General features: G+C 43.0%; 1 protein-coding gene and 1 long non-coding RNA gene across 3 annotated transcripts in view; one reads left to right on the forward strand and one right to left on the reverse strand.

Annotated features, from left to right (window-relative positions):
- LOC110498528 (uncharacterized) overlaps positions 1-18144 on the reverse strand; it is a 33255-nt gene that overhangs the window by 5243 nt on the left and 9868 nt on the right. The window contains exons 1-6 of one of the 2 annotated variants that reach the window (XM_090210495.1): positions 10564-11080; positions 7527-7657; positions 7169-7342; positions 3516-3680; positions 3019-3130; positions 2397-2518 (exon numbers count right to left, since the gene is read on the reverse strand). In XM_090210495.1, the coding sequence (XP_090066621.1) occupies positions 2397-2518; positions 3019-3130; positions 3516-3680; positions 7169-7342; positions 7527-7657; positions 10564-10858 (999 nt within the window). In that variant the 5' untranslated portion in view covers positions 10859-11080. Of the gene's footprint in view, positions 1-2396; positions 2519-3018; positions 3131-3515; positions 3681-7168; positions 7343-7526; positions 7658-10563; positions 11081-18144 lie in introns of those variants that run through there. The other variant, XM_090210496.1, reaches the window with a different exon arrangement.
- Positions 10635-16744, forward strand: LOC149975141 (uncharacterized). Its single transcript, XR_016488846.1, has 2 exons — positions 10635-10948; positions 15771-16744. It is a non-coding gene; the product is annotated as an uncharacterized LOC149975141 (long non-coding RNA).

Here is an 18144-nt window from a genome sequence, read left to right on the forward strand (position 1 = left end):
CCTCTGAACAGTGTCGACAGTCAATTATATTTTGTATTCACACAGCAAAGACCTTGATGTCGCCTGCCACTCAGCCTTGTTACAATTCTCCAAATCAGAAGGTGGCAGTAGCATTGCTTGGTAACGGATGTCCCGTCTGTGTTAAGTTATGGTCTAGATTCCAATGTTTGCTAACTAGCTGTGCTAATGTTGATGTTTGTTGTTTGTTGTAGAAAGCCCTTGTTGATACTAGCCGGACGGCCACAACTAGATAACTACCTCGTAAAATATATATATATTTTTTATTCACTCTCCATAATCCCATACTACCAGTACCAGCCCATGGCCAAATGTTTAAATATCTAGTTAACGTTAGCATATTCGCAAGCTAGCACAACATGGCTAGCTAAGGACACTGCACTAACACAGGCAGCTGTTTCATGGAAACTAATCCATTGTGATTGAATTATGTCAATACTGGCTACATCACGCAAAGCTGCCACAACTGTCAGTGAGAGTGTCCATGGATTGAGTCTTTGAATGAAGAGATTGAGATACAACTGTCCTGTTTGAGTGTTTTTCTGCAGCGAACTGATAAGACGAGCGACCCAGGGATGTGTGTGCTTTGGGGGACCTTTAACAGAATGTGACTGGCAGAACGGGCGTTGTATGTGGAGAATGAGACCTGCAGTAGATATCTCAGATAGGGGGGAGTGAGGCCTAAGAGGGTTTTATAAATAAGCATAAACCGCATTGCGTCTGTGCACTTAGCCAGCTACCATCCTATAGCTTACATTGCATATGAAGTCTGGCTCATGACATTTAACCATGGATGTACAGAGAATGTGCCATATTTTCTTCCCCCTTTTGTTGTCACACATTTTAGCTCCCCCAGTTCGTGCTCTCGGATTGGCTCAAAGTCAAGTTGTTGGCCAATGACAAGCATCACAATTTTACAAGTAGAAACCGCAGGTTCGTCGCTACCGGGTCGGCATACAGCAGGTAACGCTTTTGTTCTAGCAAGAGGAGGAAAGGCCTCCCACTGTGATAAGTACCCATCGGAAGTATTCTCAGTGCGTTTCATGCTTAACCAATTGCATTTTCATCTTTAAATCATGCATTGTAGCCATGCTGTATTTCTTACATTGTGTTCTGTTTTTGGTTTCAGATTTGGCCTTTGTCAGTTTCTTAGACCTGAATAACTAACTATATGAGCTATAATAGAGTGACTAGAACTCTATATGAATGAAGCATTTTACCTAAATCATGTGAACCTGATTTGCTCTTCTGTCATAATAAACTATTTTTCTAAGAAGGGAAACTAGTCTGTGCCTCTAAACGAGGGACAACCTGAGTACATTCTTGATATTACGTAAACCTTTCTGTACCTTTGCTTTAATAAAATACAATTTAGAATCCTTTGGAAAATATTTAACATTATACACATCTTTATGTCATCTTTACTTTATGTCAAGTAAAAATGACACTTAATAAGTGAAGCATTCTTACAGACACAATCACACCAACTCTACCTCATCATACACATTCTTACCTCAGTTCACCTCATCCAGTTCCCTATACATCCACAAGCAACAGAATTAACTACAAAGTAACTAGTACTACATTACTATACATGGGCCGTGTGCATTTTCTGCTGGTGTATCCTGAGGTAGCTCCTCTCTGAGAACCTCTTCCCGCAGTGTGAACAGCCCCTCTCCCGTGTGGACCTTCGGTTGCTTCTTCAGCTGGTGCTGGCAGGAGAACCTCTTCGCACACTGGGGTGCAGCTGTAGGATTTCTCCCCTGCCACATCAGGACGAGTGTGAAACACTGGCAGCTGAAAGGTTTAGCCCCCGTGTGCATCCCCTGGTGGATCTCCACCTGTTTGGGGAAACCGAAGGCTTTCCCACAGAATGAACACGCTTCTCTTTGCCACCGGATCTACTGATAGCGTCTCTACTACTGTCATTTGTCAATGGGCTTGTGTAGCCATTTAGTGTTGAGGCACTAGCATTGTCTGAGGTCTGGTTTAACATTAGGAGAGTGTGAGGAGGATGAAGGCCAGGGAGTGTCTGTGTTGTCACAGGATCCATGTTCCAGTTGATATATCCTATAGAAGGCAGGTTGAAGGCAGCACCTGTTAGGGGGTTAACCTGAGGCCCCATCTGTCTCTCTGAATCACAACTATAGGAGCAGGACGGAGCATCGCTAGCCGAGTCTGTATCTGTTCCCTCCTGCTGCATATGTACACCTCCTCGTCCCCGCAGACCAAATCTACACCTCGCCCTTGTCTCAATCAGTCTGTTGTCATGGAGTCTAAGATCGGTTGTTGTTTTGTGTTTGACTGTCTGTTTCTGGTTGTGGTTAACAGTGTTGTTCCCCAGCCCAGAGTTGAGGACACTGTCCTCATCCACTGACCTCCACTATGTCGCCTCTGGTCCTGACCTGCTCAGTGACGTCGTCCTCTGGGCTCTTGGCTGCACCCGTCTGGGAATCCAAGCTGGCCGCCCAGTCTCCTCTACTAGCCTCCAACCAACCACCTGCAGGAAGAGGTTAGAAAATACACTTTACAAACATGACAGGGAAAACTCACTTTATTTTGGTCAATTAACTGGTCAAGTTCAGACATTATAATGTGTTTTTGATTTAATTTTATGAATGAGGAGAGCCAGGCGCATCGCTATTCCTTTTGAAAATCTATTACTGTATGTAGACTATATGCATTGTTTTATATCAGTTTTTTAAATTGAACCTTTATTTAACTAGGCAACGTCAGTTAAGAACAAATTCTTATTTACAATGACGGCCTGGGAACAGTGGGTAAACCTGCCTTGTTCAGGGGGAGAACGACAGATGTTTATCTTGTCAGCTCAGGGATTCGATCCACCAACCTTTCGGTTACTGGCCCAACGCTCTAACCACTAGGCTATCTGCCGCCCAGATAGTGAGAAGATCCCTCCAGCACTGATGAGGGATGAGCTTTGCATAGAAGCGATGCCACCTGCCGGAAAACAATGTGCTATATGTATTTCTCCCTTACCTTGCTCCCCCATATTTAGTCCACTCTGCAGGTTAATGCTCTCTGGTCCGTCTTCTATTGTCTCCTCTTTGACTTGCAGCAGATCAAGCTTCCCATCCTCCATGTCTACTGACTGTAAGAGATACAGAGTGAGAGGATGTTGGATCAAGACATCTGATATGAGCATCCTGCTTTGGAGCATCTTCTGATTGGGCAATGAGGGATTGATATGAGTACTATGCAACTTTTAGTTAATTTGATACGATGCAAACGTATTAATTGATTTGATTAATTTACTCTTTAATGGTTTGATAATTCAAAGGCATAGTCGCACATAATTCATAAAGACCCGGCCCCGTACCCACAAAGAGTGCTGATCTAGGATCTTTCCATATAGTCTTATTCATTATGATCTACAAGGCAAAACTGATCCTAGACCAGTCCTCCTACACTAAGAGTCTTTGTGGATTCGGGCCCTGACCTAATATAATTCAGACAGTAGTTTACAGTGGGCTCACCTCAGGAAGACTGTGTGTGGTCCTGTGCTGCTCAGCTGGTTCCTCTGTGGGTTCAGGAGGAGGTGTAGTCTGGTTGTCCTCCATGACCATGGTCCCCTCAGGGTTCCCCAGACCCTCCTCACACCCCTCCTCCTTCACCAGCAGCACCTCTGGACCCTCCTCTTCCTGGAAGAGACAGGTGATACAGATTACACAGACATACACTCCCTCAGGTAAGTACACACAGATTAACACACTTTCAACATGGAGTGTTTATCCCTCCCCACTACGTTTGAGTCCTATACTGTAGTTAGTGACTTCATTGTTGTTAAACCCATCATGGTGGACATAAATATGATGTGGGCAAAAATAAGTCAGCTATGATAAGTCAAAAGTCATCAGACAAATCTGACTAAACTATTTTGACGTGTACAGTAGGTGTTTGTTAGTGTGTGGGTATGTGTAGCTATATTTAGTGTATATTGGTTATAAAGCACTGTCGTGTGTATGCAGAATAGGGTGAGATCAGATGTGATGTATACTAAAGAGTCTCAAGGAAAGTCTTGGAATGAAAAGTCCCATTTTGTGTTTATTAAACAAACAAGTGTTAAATACACCATATGAAAACCACACATACACGTTTGAACAAAAAAATCTGCATGAAGTTGATGAACTGCATTCTTTTTCTCATTAAAGGTATTCTGGGATAAAAAGTAGTTGAATGGAAGTAATGTAATATGCATTTCAAATCAAATCAAATCAAATTTATTTATATAGCCCTTCGTACATCAGCTGATATCTCAAAGTGCTGTACAGAAATTTGTGAACATCATATAGTCTACACAGTACACACACAATATGTAACATACTTTTTATGCTATACTGTTTGTCATTTTACCTTTACATGTTTATGTCATTTAGCAGACACTCTTATCCAGAGCGACTTACAGGAGAAATTAGAAATTGCTCAAGGGCAGAGACAGATTTCACACCTAGTCTACTCAGGGAATCGAACCAGCCACCTTTCGGTTACTGGCCCAAAGCGTTTAACCGCCAGGCTACCTGCTGCCCTCTAAATATGACTTATATATTCCACAATGTCTGGGCCTTGCATTTCAACACACTTAGTTGTTGTGGAAATTGACCCACTACTGCGGTTTACTTTGTGCATCTACAGTGCCTTTGGAAAGTATTCAGACCCCTTGATCTTTTCCACATTTTGTTAAGTCACAGCCTTATTCTAAAATGGACTAAATAAATACAAATTCTCAGTAATCTACAAATAATACCCCCTAATGACAATGTTTTTAAATAATACCTTACTTACATTAGTATTCAGACTATTTGCTATGAGACTCAAAATTGAGCTCAGGTGCATCCTGTTTCCATTGATCATCTTTGAGATGTTTCTACAACTTGATTGGAGTCCACCTGTAGTAAATGCAATTGATTGGACATGATTTGGAAAGGCACAGACCTGTCTATATAAGGTTCCACAGTTGACAGTGCATATCAGAACAAAAAACAAGCCATAGAGCTCCGAGACAGGCACAGATCTGGGGAAGAGTACCAAAAAATGTCTACAGCATTGAAGGTCCCCCAAGAACACAGTGGCCTCCATCATTATTAAATGGAAGAAGTTTGGAACCATCAAGACTCTTCCTAGGCCTGGACGCCCGGCCAAACTGAACAATCGGTGGGGGAGGGCCTTGGTCAGGGAGGTGACCAAGAACCCGATGGTCACTCTGACAGAGCTCCAGAGTTCCTCTGTGGAGATGGTTGTCCATCTGGAAGGTTCTCCCATCTCTGCAGCACTCCACCAATCAGGCCTTTATGATAGAGTGGCCAGACGGAAGCCACTCCTTAGTAAAAGGCACATGACAGCCCGCTTGGAGTTTGCCAAAAGGCACCTAAAGACTGTCAGACCATGAGAAACAAAGATTCTCTGGTCTGATGAAACCAAGACTCAACTCTTTGGCCTGAATGCCAAGTGTCATGTCTGGAGGAGACTTGGCACCATCCCTACGGTGAAGCATGGTGGTGGCAGCATCATATTGTGTTGTTCTTTTTTCAGCGGCTGGGACTGGGAGACTAGTCAGGATCAAGGCAAAGATGAATGGAGCAAAGTACAGAGAGGTTCTTGATGAAAACCTGCTCCAGAGCGGAAGGTTCACCTTCCAACAGTACAAGTCTCTGAATGTCTGAGTGGCCCAGCCAGAGCCCGGACTTGAACCCGATCGAACATCTCTGTAGAGAACTGAAAATAGCTGTGCAGCAACACTCCCCATCCAACCTGACAGAGCTTGAGGGGATCTGCAGAGAAGAATGGAAGAACTCCCAAAATACAGGTGTGGCAAGCTTGTAGGGTCATACCCAGACTTGACGCTGTAATTGCTGCCAAAGGTGCTTCAACAAAGTACTAAGTAAAGAGTCTGAATACTTATGTAAATGTAAATGTCATTTTTGTTTTTATTTGTAATAAATTAGCAAAAATGTCTAAACCTGTTTTTGCTTTGTCATTATGGGGTATTGTGTGTAGATTGATGAGGGGGAAAAAACAATTTAATCAATTTCAGAATAAGGCTGTAACCTAAATTTTTTGGGGAAAAAGTCAAGGGGTCTGAATACTTTCCGAAGGCACTGTACATCATCTTGCCGAGTCTACCTTTAATACAGGGTTTGATCTAAACGTCAGAAGCTATTGAGTGGAATGATTACTATCTATGTTATAGAGTGGAATGGTTTTTCTGCAGGTGTATCTTGAGGTAGCTCCTCTCTGAAAACCTCTTCCCACAGTGCGTACAGGCAAACGGCCTCTCTCCCGTGTGGATCTTCAGGTGCATCTTCAGATGGTCCTGGCGGGAGAACCTCTTCTCACACTGGGGACAGTTGTAGGGTTTCTCCCCTGTGTGGACCCTCTGGTGCCTCTTCAGGGTGCCAGCTTCGGTGAAGCGCATGTGACACTGGGTACAGCTGAACCGTTTCTCTTTACTATTGCCTGATGTGGCCCTCCCTCCCTGAGCCTGGGCTCTAGCCCTGTCATTTGAGTTCAAAACCTGATGGAAAAGGACGTGGCTATGCAAATCGGAAGGGCCCATTGATGTGGACACTGGGTCGTGATCCCTGAACAAGTGTAAAGGAGAGTGGGTCGTGACATTTGGATTTGTCTCTAAGCTTTCCCTGTAATCTAAGAAATCTCTGCCCTGTGAGTGTCCATCTCCTAGGTTACCATCTGCATTCCATGTGGGAGGAACATCACCCTCCAATTTCATAGTCACTTCATCAACGACTAGACCCTCCCCTTTCTTATCAAGGCACCCTTCAGAGTATACACTACTACTGTAACGGTTCCAGTCCCCTCTAGACAGATCAGTCTGTATCTCTAAACCCAAGGGCATGTTGCCAGGGTCTAGCTCTGTAGAGTAAGAACACGACGGATCATCACTGCCAGTGTCTAAAGATTCACCAAGCCCACTTGAATGAACCATCCTCTGGCTTTGGTGAAATACAGGTAAATAGTCTGAGCTGGGGGCAGGAGGAACCCCCAGTCTCCGCGCCCCCAGTCTCTCTGGTTCTGATCTGTGGTCAGATCCTGTGTGTAAGAGCCTGTGTGTTTCAGTTAAAGTCTTGGTGTCTGTCGCTGACTTGAGAACGGCGTTCTGCGTTCCACTGACCTCCGTGATGCTGTGTCGGGTCCTGGGCTGTGCTGGGGCGGTGGTGGGGTTCTCCGTGGCTACAGGGGGCGCTTCAGACCCTCCAGTCTGGTTGTCTCTGCTGTGCCGTGGGTCCTTCTCTCCTTCAGTCCTCTCCTGCTTGACTCCAGAACCTGCAGCCTCTGCAGCTGCAGACTGACAAGAAAAGAGGAGGTTATTATCGGTACAACGGTTGAATTGGATAAGAATGTCGTAAGGAAGTCTCATAAACTCCCATATGGCAGATAAATGAGGACGTACATGTAAGCAAGTGAATAGCTGGGGACACATTTGATTTACAAAGTAACTGTCATTTTTAATGCAACACTATTCCACTGACCTCTATCATAATAATGTGCTGGGTTGAGGTTCCACTCCCCTCATCAACAGTGATTGGTTGGTCATCTCTCCATGTGCTGTGTCCTGCTGGCTTCACAAAGCTCCTGTGGCCTTCAGTGAGATGTCCTTCACCTGAGAGAGTGATTGGGGGAAAATAGGTGGTTAGGTTAGCTACTATCTGCTCCAAGGTATAGACCCCTTTCTGTGTTTGCAATTTGGTTGCAGAACTCGCGGGAGTTAGACAAAAGTCCATACCTTTTCATTTTGGGGAGATTTCTATTCTTCAATAGCTCTTCAACAAAGTGTGCCAAGCCTGCCCCAAAAAGTGGATTTTTCTCCATCCTCCCAATATTCATGACACACTTTCTCTAGGAGCTAGTCTGGGTACCAGTCTTCGTAGCTAACATTCCACTCCTGTCATTTTCCAAAGCTTTTGGGCAATCTCAACATTTATTATGCAGCCGGACAGCGGCTGTCCTCTACCGAGCAAAACTATTGTACCACACGGAGTGAGCTACTGGCAGTAGTGGAGTTCACTACACACTTTCGGCAATTCCTGCTCGGAAGACCTTTCATCGTGCGAACCGACCACAGCAGTCTTCGGTGGCTCATAAGGATGAAGGAACCAGAAGGTCAACTGGCGAGGTGGCTCGAGAAGCTTGGGGAGTATAACTTCAAGGTCATACATCCAGGATGCCACCGCAAATGCTGACGTCCTGTCCAGGAGGCCCTGCTGCCAGACTTGCCCCTGCACTTACAGGACCCTACCCAGAAAAATGACCGTTTCAGGTACCAGGAAGTGCAGTCTGACCACGGCCCCAGTATAGCCAATTTACGCTGTGGAAGATACCTCTGTGGAGCGCCGCTCAGTGGGGGTAGGATAAGACCCCAGCCTACACTCCCTGGAGATTCTGGAGCTGCCTTCGATGTGGAGTCGGGTCATTGGGACAGTGAAGATGAAACGTTGCGCAGGTCGTGCATATCCACTGGCCTCACGCTCTTCCAACCTCTCTCTATTCCTCTTAAAGCTCCTGAACTAGTTGCCTATCCCAAATGTGTCCCAGAGGTAGATGTATAGTTTGGTCACTTATTGAGCAACTCAAAAATATATATATATCTATGTTAAGGGATTTTTATCAATAATGACTAAATTATGTATACATTTCAATCAGAACTATACTAAACAGAATACTATTATGTTACTGTATGGATTTATGAATCTTATAATCATAGTACTGAATATAGTGTGTGTAATTATAATCAAGAATTAGAACAAAGATGTTCTGTTCCTTGTTAGAAACGAATGGAGCTATCGTCAGACTGGCTGGAATGCTGTGTTCCTTACGAGACATCCTGTCTCTACACAGGGAGGGGAGAGACCTTGGGCTGGTAGTAAATGATCTAACAGGTGGTGGACGATGTGGGAAGGCTTGTGAACTATACTGCCATTGTATCAGAGTGGAGGAGGGACAGTTTAAAACCTATGACGTCATTTTTAGTTTATAACCTGTTGTAAACTGTACCATGATCAGTACTCTCGAGAATAAACGCTATTGATTGATTTTGAGACTGGCCTCTGTCCATTTTATGCAAATAAGTATCTTACAAATTCTTAGGAATGGGCAGAGTGTTTAATTGAATTGGTTAATAATGATATAGGAATCTAATTCCTTTAACAATCTACAATACCAGTCAAACGTTTGGACACACCTACACATTCCAGGGTTTTTATTTATTTAGACTATTTTCTACATTGTAGAATAATAGTGAAGACAAACTATGAAATAATACACATGTAGTAACCAAAAAAATATGAGATTCTTCAAAGTAGCCATCCTTTGTCTTAATATCTTTGCACACTCTTGGCAACTTTTGACTGGTACTGTATATTTGAGGAAAGAAGCACCTTGCTCTTGCTTGCTGGATATAAAATAGGTTACAGCATTCACACAGTGAACTGGCGGGGAGATTTGAATGGCGAGAGCTTCTCTGGTGTGATGTGATCACATTGGCTTGTTATAAAGATGCAACAATGGGGAATCCTCTCTTCTCCAGGCACCCAATGCTTATGTTTACAATAAAATGTATTACATTAGAATGCCCAATGTTTCTAATGAAATGTATTGAAAATGAAATACAGAAATCTCATTTACATAAGTTCACACCCCTTAGTCAATACATATTATCACCTTCGGCAGTGATTACAGCAGTGAGTGTTTCTGGGTAAGTCTCTAAGAGCATTGCACACCTGGATTGTACAATATTTGCATTGGAAAACATCCCTGGTCTTTGTGGTTGAATCTGTGTTTGAAATTCACTGCTCAACTGAGGGACCTTACAATTATCAGTATGTATGGGGTACAGAGATGAGGTAGTCATTCAAAAACCATGTTGAACACTTAGTGTACACAGAGTGAGTCCATGCAACTTATGTGACTTGATAAGAACATTTTTACTCCTGAACTTATTTAGGCTTGCAAAGGGGTTGAATGCTTATTGAGTCAAGACATTTCAGCTTTTCATTTTTAATTCATTTCAACGAAACAAAATCCTCTTTGACAGTATGGGGTATTGTGTGTGTGGGCCAGTGACACAATCTCTATATAATAAATGTAAAATTCAGGCTGTAACAAAACCAAATGTGGAAATAGTCAAGGGATGTGAATACTTTCTGAGGGCACTAATAGCTGAACAGTGAATGCTATTGAAGACTGAAATCCGAAAATAATAAATAATAATAATTCAACAACGAAAAAAGGGGTGGATTTTTCTCCATCCTCTGGTTCAGAATATAGTCATTTCTTAGTTATGTGCCGACATCGTATTATCTCATGCTTGGTAGCTATTGCAGAGAGAGAACCAAATATACACCGAATACCCAATATAAAACAAATTTGACCTGGTCAGTTTGACAGACTAGAATTGGCAAGGATATAAACTAACACTTAACTTCTTGCAAGACATCCAAGTAATCACACCAGAGGAATTATTGTATACTATCCAAACACATGCGCAGAGGGGAACGGGGCAAAATGTACCTCTTGCCATTCCTCTGTATCGGTCGAGGATCTTGACACTTCTGGGACGACTGCCGAGGACGCGTTCTCGCATTGTCCTCTCTGCGCGCTCCCGTGCCACCTTCAGTTCCAGTAGCTGTAGTTTCCTTCGCAATCCCCTGTTTTCTTTCTGGCTTTGAGTTATTTCCAAACGACACACTGCATAGTCGTCGTCTACGAGTTTACATATCTCTGCTACGGCTGCATTCGCTAACACCTCCATGATGGAGGCTATTTGCGTGTGAAAAACCATAACGTTGCCATTACAGTTAGCCATTGTTAGATAACCTTAGCAGCTAGTTAGCGTTACCTAAATAACACATATCAACCAAGTCCTGTCTCTAACGCGAATTAAAGACTGCCTGTGGTAAGTATGTTTTGCTATGAAATGTAATTTGTCTTTAAGTTAATAAATGTCGAAATAAGAACTATACAATCGCTAAGGCGTTCTTGGTCACTGTTCACTTCCGTTTACTTATTTTTCTTCGTGTGGTTTTACGGCAGACTAGACGTGTTGTTGTGTATTGCCGCCTGACACAGGTCGGAGAGTGAATTGCACATTTCGTTTACAAAAAAGTATTGCATAACCACCCAACAAATACAGTGCCTTCAGAAAGTATTCACACCCCTTGACTTTTTCCATAATTTGTGTTTTAATTAATACACCCCCCCCCCCCCCCCCCACTGGCCTACACACAATACCCCATAATGTCAAAATTGAATTAGGTTTTTATATATATTTTTTACAAAATGAATTAAATTAAAAGCTGAGATGTCTAAAGTCAATAAGTATTCAACCTCTTATGGCAAGCCTAAATACGTTCAGGAGTTAAAATGTGCATAACAAGTCACATAGTTGCATGGACTCACTCTGTGTGCAATCATGCTCAACATGATTGTTGAATAACTACAGTGCCTTGCGAAAGTATTCGGCCCCCTTGAACTTTGCGACCTTTTGCCACATTTCAGGCTTCAAACATAAAGATATAAAACTGTATTTTTTTTGTGAAGAATCAACAACAAGTGGGACACAATCATGAAGTGGAACGACATTTATTGGATATTTCAAACTTTTATAACAAATCAAAAACGGAAAAATTGGGCGTGCAAAATTATTCAGCCCCCTTAAGTTAATACTTTGTAGCGCCACCTTTTGCTGCGATTACAGCTATAAGTTGCTTGGGGTATGTCTCTATCAGTTTTGCACATCGAGAGACTGAAATGTTTTCCCATTCCTCCTTGCAAAACAGCTCGAGCTCAGTGAGGTTGGATGGAGAGCATTTGTGAACAGCAGTTTTCAGTTCTTTCCACAGATTCTCGATTGGATTCAGGTCTGGACTTTGACTTGGCCATTCTAACACCTGGATATGTTTATTTTTGAACCATTCCATTGTAGATTTTGCTTTATGTTTTGGATTATTGTCTTGTTGGAAGACAAATCTCGGTCCCAGTCTCAGGTCTTTTGCAGACTCCATCAGGTTTTCTTCCAGAATGGTCCTGTATTTGGCTCCATCCATCTTCCCATCACTTTTAACCATCTTCCCTGTCCCTGCTGAAGAAAAGCAGGCCCAAACCATGATGCTGCCACCACCATGTTTGACAGTGGGCATGGTGTGTTCAGGGTGATGAGCTGTGTTGCTTTTACGCCAAACATAACGTTTTGCATTGTTGCCAAAAAGTTCAATTTTGGTTTCATCTGACCAGAGCACCTTCTTTCACATGTTTGGTGTGTCTCCCAGGTGGCTTGTGGCAAACTTTAAACGACACTTTTTATGGATATCTTTAAGAAATGGCTTTCTTCTTGCCACTCTTCCATAAAGGCCAGATTTGTGCAATATACGACTGATTGTTGTCCTATGGACAGAGTCTCCCACCTCAGCTGTAGATCTCTGCAGTTCATCCAGAGTGATCATGGGCCTCTTGGCTGCATCTCTGATCAGTCTTCTCCTTGTATGAGCTGAAAGTTTAGAGGGACGGCCAGGTCTTGGTAGATTTGCAGTGGTCTGATACTCCTTCCATTTCAATATTATCGCTTGCACAGTGCTCCTTGGGATGTTTAAAGCTTGGGAAATCTTTTTGTATCCAAATCCGGCTTTAAACTTCTTCACAACAGTATCTCGGACCTGCCTGGTGTGTTCATTGTTCTTCATGATGCTCTCTGCGCTTTTAATGGACCTCTGAGACTATCACAGTGCAGGTGCATTTATACGGAGACTTGATTACACACAGGTGGATTGTATTTATCATCATTAGTCACTTAGGTCAACATTGGATCATTCAGAGATCCTCACTGAACTTCTGGAGAGAGTTTGCTGCACTGAAAGTAAAGGGGCTGAATAATTTTGCACGCCCAATTTTTCAGTTTTTGATTTGTTGAAAAAGTTTGAAATATCCAATAAATGTCGTTCCACTTCATGATTGTGTCCCACTTGTTGTTGATTCGTCACAAAAATATACAGTTTTATATCTTTATGTTTGAAGCCTGAAATGTGGCAAAAGGTCGCAAAGTTCAAGGGGGACGAATACTTTCGCAAGGCACTGTACCTCATCTCTGTACCCCATACATATTTAGGCTTGCCATAAGAGGTTGAATACTTATGTAAGGTCCCTCAGTCGAGCAGTGAATTTCAAACACAAATTCAACCACGAAGACCAGGGATGTTTTCCATTGGATATCCCTTTGAGCATGGGGGGGTTATTAATTATTAATTACACGTTAAATTGTGTATCAATACACCCAGTCACTACAAAAATACATGCGTCCTTCCTAAATCAGTTGCCGGAGAGGAAGGAAACCACCCAGGGATTTCACCATGAGGTCAATGGTGACTTAAAACAGTTACTGAGTTTAATGGCTGGAAGAGAAATAACTGAGGATGGATCAACAACATTGTAGTTACTCCACAATACTAACCTAAATGACAGAGTGAAAAGAAGGAAGCATGTACAGAATACAACTGTTTGGAATAAGGCACCAAAGTAAAACTGCTAACAACTTTGTCCTGAATACAAAGCGTTTTGTTTGGGGCATATCTAACACATCATTGAGTCCCACTCTTCATATTTTCAAGCATGGTGGTGGCTGCATTGTGCTATGGATATGCTTGTCATGGGCAAGGACTAGGGATAACAAAAAATTAACGGAATGGAGCTAAGCACAGGCAAAATCCGAGAGGAAAAACCTGGCTGTCTGCTTTCCAACAAACAGCAGGACAATAACCTAAAACAAGGCCAAATATACACAAACATCATTTACAATGGAGTTGCTTACCAAGATGACATTGAATGTTCCTGAGTGGCCTAGATAGTTTCACTAAAATAGGCTTGAACATCTATGGCAAGACTTGAAAATGGCTGTCTAGCAATGATCAACAACCAATTTGATAAGGCTTGAAGAATTTAAAAAATAATGTACAAATATTGTACAATCTAGGTGTGTCAAGCTCTTAAAGACATACCCAGAAAGATTCACAGTTGTAATTGCTGCCAAAGGTGATTCTAACATGTATTGACTCGGGTGTGAATTCTTATGTAAATTTGATAGATATATACACTGCTCAAAAAAATAAAGGGAACACTTAAACAACACAATGTAACTCCAAGTCAATCACACTTCTGTGAAATCAAACTGTCCACTTAGGAAGCAACACTGATGACAATAAATTTCACATGCTGTTGTGCAAATGGAATAGACAACAGGTGGTAATTATAGGCAATTAGCAGATAAAGGAGTGGTTCTGCAGGTGGGGACCACGGACCACTTCTCAGTTCCTATGCTTCCTGGCTGATGTTTTGGTCACTTTTGAATGCTGGCGGTGCTTTCACTCTAGTGGTAGCATGAGACGGAGTCCACAACCCACACAAGTGGCTCAGGTAGTGCAGCTCATCCAGGATGGTACATCAATGCGAGCTGTGGCAAGAAGGTTTGCTGTGTCTGTCAGAGTAGTGTCCAGAGCATGGAGGCGCTAACAGGAGACAGGCCAGTACATCAGGAGACGTGGAGGAGGCCGTAGGAGGGCAACAACCCAGGTTTGGCAGTGGATCAGTCAGGGGTGGCAATTCTTTGAGAGGCCGCACAGCCCTCCATGTGCTCGCCAGAGGTAGCCTGACTGCCATTAGGTACCGAGATGAGATCCTCAGACCCCTTGTGAGACCATATGCTGGTGCGGTTGGCCCTCCTAATGCAAGACAATGCTAGACCTCATGTGGCTGGAGTGTGTCAGCAGTTCCTGCAAGAGGAAGGCATTGATGCTATGGACTGGCCCGCCCGTTCCCCAGACCTGAATCCAATTGAGCACATCTGGGACATCATGTCTCGCTCCATCCACCAACGCCACGTTGCACCACAGACTGTCCAGGAGTTGGTGGATGCTTTAGTCCAGGTCTGGGAGGAGATCCCTCAGGAGACCATCCGCCACCTCATCAGGAGCATGCCCAGGCGTTGTAGGGAGGTCATACAGGCACGTGGAAGCCACACACACTACTGAGCCTCATTTGACTTGTTTTAAGGACATTACATCAAAGTTGGATCAGCCTGTAGTGTAGTTTTCCACTTTAATTTTGAGTGTGACTCCAAATCCAGACCTCCATGGATTGATACATTTGATTTCCATTGATAATTTTTGTGTGATTTTGTTGTCAGCACATTCAACTATGTAAAGAAAAAAGTATTCAATAAGAATATTTCATTCATTCAGATCTAGGATGTGTTATTTTAGTGTTCCCTTTATTTTTTTGAGCAGTGTATTTAATTTAATACATTTGCAAACATTTCTAAAAACATGTTCACTTTGTCATTATGGGGTATTGTGTGGGTGAGATTTTGTATTAAAAATATTTAATACATTTTGAATTCAGGCTGTATTCAACAACATGTGGAATAAGTCAATGGGTATGACTACTTTCTGATGGCACTGTATGTGCCTTATACCGTGTATATCAAAAAATGTCTGGATGCAATATTCAACACTGAAATCTGTTACTCTCAGGGTTTGATCTAAACATCAGAAGCTATTGAGTAGAATGGTTACTTTCTATGTTATACAGTGGAATGGTTTTTCTGCTGGTGTATCCTGAGGTAGCTCCTTTGAGAACCTCTTCCCACAGTGTGTACAGTCTCTCCCATGTGGATCTTCAGGTGCACATTCAGCTGGTACTGACGGGATAATCTCTTCTCGCATTGGGGGCAGCTGTAGGGTTTCTCCCCTGTGTGGACCCTCTGGTGCCTCTTTAGGTTGAACGAGTGGGAGAAACTGGCCTGGCACAGATGGCAGCTGAACGATTTCTCCACCATGTGCATCCTCTGGTGGATCTCCACCTCTATGGGGAAACTGAAGGAATTCTCACAGAATGAACACGGGAAGCGCTTCTCTTAGGCGCTGTCACCTTTACTGATGCCTTCTCTACTACTCTCATTTGTCAATGGGCTTGTGTAGCCATTTAGTGTTGATGTACTGGCATTGTCTGAGGACTGGTTTAACGTTATGAGAGTGTGAGGAGGATGAAGGCCAGGGCGTGTATGTGTTGTTGCAGGGTCCATGTTCCAGTTGATAGATCCTTTAGAAGGCAGGCTGAAGGCAGAACCTGCTAGGGGGTTAACCTTCGACACCATCCATTTTTCTGAATCACAAGTATGGGAGCAGGACGAAGCATCGCTAGCCGAGTCTGTGTCTGTTCTCTCCCACCACATATGGACACCTCCCTGTCCCCGTAGACCAAATCTACGCCTCGGGCCTGGTCTCAGACAGTTTGCTGTCATGGAGACTAAGATTGGATGTTGTTTTGTGTTTGACAGTCTGTTTCTGGTTAACAGTATTGTACCGCAGCTCAGAGTTGAGGATGCTGTCCCATCCACTGATCTCCACTATGTCGCCTATGGTCCTGGCCTGCCTAGTGATGTCATCCCTAGAGCCCTTGGCTGCACCTCTCTGGGAATCCAAGTTGGCCACCCAGTCTCCACTATTAGCCTCCAGCCAAACACCTGCAGGAAGATGTTAGAAAATAGACTTTACAAACATGGCAGAGAAAACTCTTGTTTCAAGTTTATACATTATAACGTGTGTTTTTGGATGTAAACATAGGTTGCATTGATTTCATTTTATGAATGCTGAAAATTCTGAAAAATTCCCAGGTGCATCACTATTCCCAATGAAGATCTATTACTGTATGTAGGCTATATGTATTTCTCCCTTACCTTATCCCCTATCTTTAGTCCACTTAGCAGATCAATGCTCTCTGGTCCATCTTCTATTGTCTCCTCTTTAATCAGCAACAGATCAGGCTTCCATTCCTCCATGTCTACTGACTATAAGAGATACAGAGTGAGAGGATGTTGGATCAAGAAATCTGATATGAGCACCCTGCTATGGAACATCTTCTGATTGGGATTGCTATGAGTACTATGCAAACATGTTAGTTGATTTGCTTACTCAACACTCTTTTTAATGGTTTGATAATTCAAAGACATGGTCCCACACTTAAGACAAATTGAATCAATACCTGGGCCTGTATCCACAAAGCGTCTGAGTAGAATTGCTGATCTAGCATCTTTCCATTTAATTATATTCATTATGATCTAAAAGGCTAAACTGATCATAGATCAGCATTCCTGCTCTGAGAGGCTTTGTGGATAAGGGCCCAGACCTAATACCATTCAGACAGTAGTTCACAGTGGGCTCACCTCAGTGAGACTGTGTGTGGTCCTGTGCTGCTCAACTGGTTCCTCTGTGGTTTCGGGAGGAAGTGTAGCCCTGTTGTCAGGACCCTAGTATGCGGAAAGGCAGTTGGAGTTCGCCAGTCCCCTCTGCACCACCAGTATAGGAACGCTAGCTTGGTGTGCAACGTTCGGTGGTGGTGAGTATAACCAGAGATACTGTTATATGACCTCTGGCATAATTTAGCTAACGTTATTGCTGGTTAAGTAGCTATCTAGTCATTTTTGGCGTCATCACTGCAAGCGATCATCATTCTCAAAGCCGCTGTTTACTTCTGAAGATCACTTTAGCACCGCCCAAAAAACACAATTTAAATTCGACACAAACCTTCAAATAGGTATGTAATGACACATTATATAAACTCTTTATATAGTGTTTTATTTATATTTTATTGGCGATAAGGTGATAAGTTGGACAGATCGAGTGAAAGAAAGCAATTTTCCCACACATCTCTCCTCACTATCACGCATTAGTTTCGCTTCCCCACCCGCCATTTAAAAAAAGACCCGATGGGGCTCATTGCCTGCTTGAATCATGCAGAAACGGGCAGCATGGGGGTCAAATCAAATCAAATCAAATTTTATTTGTCACATACACATGGTTAGCAGATGTTAATGCGGGTGTAGCGAAATGCTTGTGCTTCTAGTTCCGACAATGCAGTAATAACAAGTAATCTAACTAACAATTCCAAAACTACTGTCTTGTACACAGTGTAAGGGGATAAAGAATATGTACATAAGGATATATGAATGAGTGATGGTACAGAGCAGCATAGGCAAGATACAGTAGATGGTATCGAGTACAGTATGTACAAATGAGATGAGTATGTAAACAAAGTGGCATAGTTTAA

Source organism: Oncorhynchus mykiss, chromosome 19 (assembly GCF_057628025.1).
Source record: "Oncorhynchus mykiss isolate SJ-2025 chromosome 19, ASM5762802v1, whole genome shotgun sequence".
In the NCBI taxonomy this organism is placed as follows: domain Eukaryota; kingdom Metazoa; phylum Chordata; class Actinopteri; order Salmoniformes; family Salmonidae; genus Oncorhynchus; species Oncorhynchus mykiss.